Genomic DNA, 6000 nt, shown 5'->3' with positions numbered 1-6000 from the left:
TAAATGTATGGAGAAAACAAGAATTTGGAATGGTAATTGTTCTTAACAACCCATTATTTGTAAGGTCCAGTTCCAAAAAACCATAATACATAAGGTTGAAACTTTATCATTAAACGTTCATGTAAAGTTCCATAACCATTTCAGTTAAAGTTTAGCAGGGATTATAAACAATTTTCAACCATTTTAGGTAAGGTCAATTTATGGTTCGCTTTTATGCGGGGCTCCTTAAATTAACCTGGAGTATTTTTGAAGTCCATATTGTCTTCTTTCTTGTTTATGATTCCAAAAATGTGGGCTTTTATACTAACTATTTTTCAACATTTATATTTCCTTCATGTAGTATTCAAGCGATAGGGTACATTATTTGCTGTCTTATTTCGTTTACTGATGCATCATTTTCATTATTATGTGCATTATCTTCAATTTGATGAATATCAATCAACTCGTCAAAGTTATCATCGGGAAGATTAAATTGTTTTCTCAAATTGTGCAAAGCACAGCATACATTAACAATTTTTGCAGCTTTTTCTGGTTTGTAGTGCAGCTGACGAGCTCCTAAGATGCACCTAAACACATTCTTCATTACTCCTATAGTTCTCTCAATTAGCATCCTTGTTTTAGAGTGAATTTCGTTGAATTTAGTCTGCCTTGCATCGCCAGAACTACGGAATGGTGTAATCAAATAAGGTTTTAAAGGGTATCCTGCATCTCCTGAAACCAAATACAAAAAGCCAAGTTTAGTTTTATTCAGCTTGACACACACAATTACCGAAGCTTACCCAAAAGCCAAGTATTTCTTTCTCCATTCTGGTATTGCTGACTCAACTCAACATCTAATGGATTATTATTCCAAATAAACGAGTCGTGATTGGCACCGGGACTGTTTGCATCCACGTAACGGATCATCTGTTTATGATCGCAGACCTGAAATCATGATACATAAGTAATTCAAGTTTTTTCAGCAATTAAACATTCATACAAGCATAACGTTCAAACTATGAAAGCCTTTTCTGTTGTAATATAGGTGCTGAATATCACCAACAGGCTTAACAATCCTGACATGCGTACCATCCACGCAACCTATTACGCCGGGAAATCCAGTTTTTTCGTAAAAGCTGTGCTTGATTTCACGCTTTTCGACTTCTGAAACTGCTGCTTCGAACACATCGATAACAGCGGATAATGCCTTCGATAGTGTGGGTTGTGCCATTCCAGCAAAGAAATCGTTGCCAACACCTTTCTGATAGCTCCCTTCAGCGAAGAATCTCAACGCAGCTGAGAGCTTTAACATCGGCTGCACAGATGAAGATTTGGTTCCTCCTAATTTGCCATCCACAATGTTCAATAAATATCGGAAAAGCTCTTTCGATACACGAAAGTAATTTAAAAATCTGTAATCGAAAATAGTTTTAAGCATTAAGATATCTATAGATTTCAGCAAGTACTCACAAATTTGATGGCATATCCAAGGGATTACTCAAATCCCTCAATCTGCGACGCTCAACTCGCACCGTTTCAAAATGTAAATCCTCGATTTCATCCTCCTCATCACTAAACCAAAACTCATAACTACTCATTGTGAAAACCCAAAAACAGAAAACTCACAACTATTAGAAGAAAAATCCACGAAACACCGGGTTTGACCACGATTGGTAGATTCACAAAAACAAAACGGATCCTTGAATTAACAACAACAAACCTGCACCTCTCTCAAACAAGGACCAAAATACATAACCGGTCGTGCTATCGAAGTGGCAAAGAAAGTTACTTAGAACCTTAAGTTATAATTCCCAAACGATAGAAAAACGTATGCTCTATTGTTTTTATCCGTATCTATGATTTTATTTATTGAAAAAAACTGATATTTATTCCAAAATCAAATTACTGTTTTGTTAGAAAATACTGCATACGCCCTTATCATAGCTTTAGCGATGAACTTTTTCAGTTTGACGTTTCTATAAATGAACAGCACTTCGCTGTCGATTCATCCTTCCTCTCGATGCAAAATGAACAACTCGCGTCGTGCGAGTCGACATTCGGAATAGAGTGAGAATTGTCACGCGAGAAGGAAACGAGAATGGTCATCTCGACTCGCGCGAGAAGTGGAATAAACACAATTTTCATCTAAACGCTGTTGTTACACTGAGGAGAATAGCAAATCTGGTGATCCTTTTGTAAACGAAAACATCGGTTGGAACGAAAAAATCGATCTGAGATTTGGCACTTTAACCAATGGTTTTAGAAAGCAAGGACAGTGATATCAACCAGATTCAGATGACAAATAAATAGCACCTAAAGCTATACATTATAATTTAACAAGATTGTATCAAACATTCCAAAACTATTATCATTTACATTTTTCTTCTGTGCTCTCTTCGACCAGCCACTCTCTCATGATTCCTTCTCGGAAAACCCCCTCGGAGGCGAAGAGCTAATATCATATCCCGGGGCAAAATTGAGACGCGCTTGTCATGCATGGCACATAAATGTTGGTCCTTCATTAGTTGTATCAAATACACCTCGCTTGCACTCCGGAGCTTTTCTAAGGCAGCATTTTGAAAACTGAAATCCGTCCTAATATTTTGGGCAACTTTCTGCACTAAACGAACAAATGGCCGGGATGGAATCATTCGCGGAGCTACCGCTTCTTCAAGGGTTCGGTCGGCTCGATTGGGCATTTGTTCCTCAATATTAACGATTTCAAAACTTGAAACACCGGTAAGCTCAGCTAGAGCTAGTTCAGCTTCACTAGAAGATTGTGAAACTGAAATATGAAAATTTGAAACTAAACTGCCTGAGCATATAGATATTTGTTGTCGATGCTACCTGAAGTGGACGATTCAGCAATATCGAAAGCATCTTGCCTAGTTAATCTTGCTCGCCGTAGCCGGGTAACAGCACCGTCATCGTACGAATTTTCATTTTCTTTACGGTGATCTTCCGACAAGCTGGTTCCTCTTGCAGAGCTTGCATACATTCTCCAACTTGAAGACTCTGACGAAATAAAAATTTAAAATAGATCTAAATCAAAACAGTAGTTCCGAAATGCTGGGTGACGTTCACTTCGATTGTAGTAACTGATTTTCAAGGCTTGCTTCAAAAACAAGGTTTCAACGAATTAGGTTTTGCACCGTCGGGGTTAACCTCAATCTGATGACAGTTCAGTGGTACTGTTTACGTGGACTTAGTCGATTTTTTCTTGGGTGGATTTTCTCGATAATTTTTCAGACTGCAGTGAGATGTAAACAGCATTTCTGCAATGTTCACGAGCAACATCCTTGCAACGCGCTGTTCCTCGACAATTTTCAAGTTAAAATTCGGAAATTTTAGAATTTGTTTTTTCGAAAAAACGACTAAGTGCTTGTAAACAGTACCACTGAACTGTCAAAAAGGTTCAGTCTATTAACACTGAGTTCATTTGTGACGTCACGCTGCAGAACCTAATTGACGAGTGCACGGATGGATTTGAGTTCACTCACTCGACAAAAAGTGACACAACAGCGGGGCCCTGTTTACTATAAATGAACACATATGTGTTCATTATTAGTAAACAGGGCCCCGCTGTTGTGTCACTTTTTGTCGAGTGAGTGAACTCAAATCCATCCGTGCACTCGTCTATGGTGTAATATCCCGTTCACACTTCAAGCGCCCTACAAGCTCACTCATATACTTTTGGTGAGTTCTTTGCCGTTAATGTTCACGAAAAGTTCACTATTTTGCCATACAGAAATTCAAAACAAAATTTTTTATCTGCGGATTTGGACAGTTTTTAACCTGTTTTATACGACCGGAATATGTATGCTGGTTTAAAATGCCGTGCCAAACTGATTTCCTACGCAATTAATCAATCTTTGATGTGAATTTCGCTAATAAACACGAGGAGCATTTCTTATAGCAAAACTTGCCATAACAAAATGGGTGATTCATTTTAGTAAACAAACTAACACTTCTTCCGACTGTGGCACCTCTCTTACTCGCCTGGGCTGCGGTCCGATGTAAGAAAATTGGAGACCGAAAAATGTGGAGTGTATTAGTGAGTGAAATTAATTATGTCGAAAAAATAGAAAAAAGGTTGCCGACTGGACTCGAACCACTGAAGTTGCGACTATCAGACCTGTGCTTTCTCCACTGCTCTCTCCATGCTTCTGAATGTGGTCAGCCTAAAAGCAAACATGAAGCGCTAATTTTCTCGCATGCTCGACTTCGTATGCTTTTTCTGCTGGAGAGATTCGAGACAAGTGTATGCGTCGTTCTACAATGTTCTACAATGTGCGTCGTTCTACAAGCTTACTGGTATAGTCGAAAGCGTAGATGGAACACGAAATAAAATAAGACAAAAAACCATTAAATCGCCTGCATGGTCAATTTCTAACATTCGTTGCGATGTTCATGAACAGAGGATGATAGGAAACAGAACTAACATTCATTGTAATAGATTTTTGGTTTGCGTGTAGTACCGTTCTACTATTTTAATCTAGTACTTTGATTACGGTACTGGATTAAAGGAGTATAACCATAGAGGTAACTCTAAGACCACTGGGTTCCGAAGAAAATCATTATTATTTTTGGCTCACTCAGTACCAGAACAACGGTCCCAAGCAGTCCCAAGCTATTTCACTCACCCCTGCATGTTCTGCATGAATCCACACACCCCTGATGTTATCTGTCAAACTTTCATAGCGAATCAAAACAAACATAGTGTAGTAATAGAATTTCAACTAGAATAGGGTACGTTAATCGTTTGCTTGGGACCAATAGGCTACTAAAGTGGTGAGCCAATTTAAAATCGTTAGTTTCGTATTGATTGTTGGTATAACGGTACAGTCATCTCTGTCAAAAGTATAAGGTACCAGGAAATGCTTAAAAATACGTAAGAAATATTTAGCGTTAATTTGGTACCAGCTTCAGCCTTCAGTCTGATGCAGGTTTCCGCCACAGTCTCAAAATTCCGTGCCATGATGTCGATGTCATCGGCGAAGCCAAGAAACCGGACGGACTTCCTGAAGATCGTGCCAGTGCGGGCCCAAATGCAAGCATGAGATTTGTTTGCCACATTTACACTCGCGTTTATTCCCTCAGAAAGGCTCAATGAATGAGATATGAGAATGATTTTCCGAACAGATAGTGTGAACGAGATAATAGACGTAAAGACTCTATCGGTGTCCACAACAAATGATAATGAATTAAATACTTTTCTTAGAGACCAAAAACGTGCGCAGAAAAATGTCACCTTAGGTGAATTAATCCTTACACCCTCCAGAAAATTGTCGCACACGTTATTTCACTCTAACTGTAGAGGACAAAAACTTTTTATTTATTTTTTAAAAGTTCCGTTCAAGTTCCAACAGAAGCTGCTTAGAATGCTCTTCAATTATGGTACCAGAACTTTCAAGTTCTTATAACGTCTTAAAAATGAGGCTGCTTAGAATTCTATAGACCACCTTCAACCAAGCTGCTTAAGCCACAAATAGCCTTTTATCAGAATTTTTGGTTACGTGGGGTCCTTCGAGGATTTTTCGGTCTATTGAGCTCCATGGTATACAATGATAATTGGAAGGTCAAGGACAACTTACCAACAAGATCAAAAGCTGCATTCTGAAAATCGATATAGCTGTCGTCCAACGGTCATGTTCCAATATTATGACTAGGGTGGCGCGCACGGCAGACCACGGACCGTATGCCAATAATCACTAAGCTCAGTTTGAAGACTTAAGTTAACCCTTTGTATGAAATAAAATTCGGGAAAATTTTGACATACAAAATAGGTCACCGAAAATTTTCCTTAAGTCCGATTCTGTTCAAACGTTCTGGAAATGAAGTACTACTACACGCAAACCAAAAATCTATTACAATGAATGTTAGTTCCGTTTCCTATCATCCTCTGTTCATGAACATCGCAACGAATGTTAGAAATTGACCATACAGGCGATGTAATGGTTTTTTGTCTTTTTTTATTTCGTGTTCCATCTACGCTTTCGACTATACCAGTAAGCTTGTAGA

At 38.6% G+C, this 6000-nt stretch overlaps 1 protein-coding gene and 1 pseudogene across 1 annotated transcript; both read right to left on the bottom strand.

The window, feature by feature from the left end:
• Positions 1-343: 343 nt before the first annotated feature.
• On the bottom strand, positions 344-1577 carry LOC135709158 (putative nuclease HARBI1). The gene is made up of 4 exons (XM_065231373.1): positions 1450-1577; positions 980-1391; positions 770-924; positions 344-596 (listed from the first exon to the last, which is right to left on the bottom strand). Exons 1-4 carry the CDS (start codon positions 1575-1577, stop codon positions 344-346), a joined length of 948 nt encoding a protein of 315 aa, XP_065087445.1.
• Positions 1578-2868: 1291 nt separating this feature from the next.
• LOC135709157 (uncharacterized) overlaps positions 2869-6000 on the bottom strand; it is a 72965-nt pseudogene continuing 69833 nt past the window's right edge.

Source organism: Ochlerotatus camptorhynchus, unplaced genomic scaffold (assembly GCF_037179485.1).
Source record: "Ochlerotatus camptorhynchus isolate MF236.1 unplaced genomic scaffold, CSIRO-AGI_Acam_v1.1 ptg000352l, whole genome shotgun sequence".
In the NCBI taxonomy this organism is placed as follows: Eukaryota; Metazoa; Arthropoda; class Insecta; order Diptera; family Culicidae; genus Ochlerotatus; species Ochlerotatus camptorhynchus.
The sequence above is the reverse complement of the archived record's forward strand: the minus strand, read 5'-3'. Positions and strand labels throughout refer to the sequence as shown.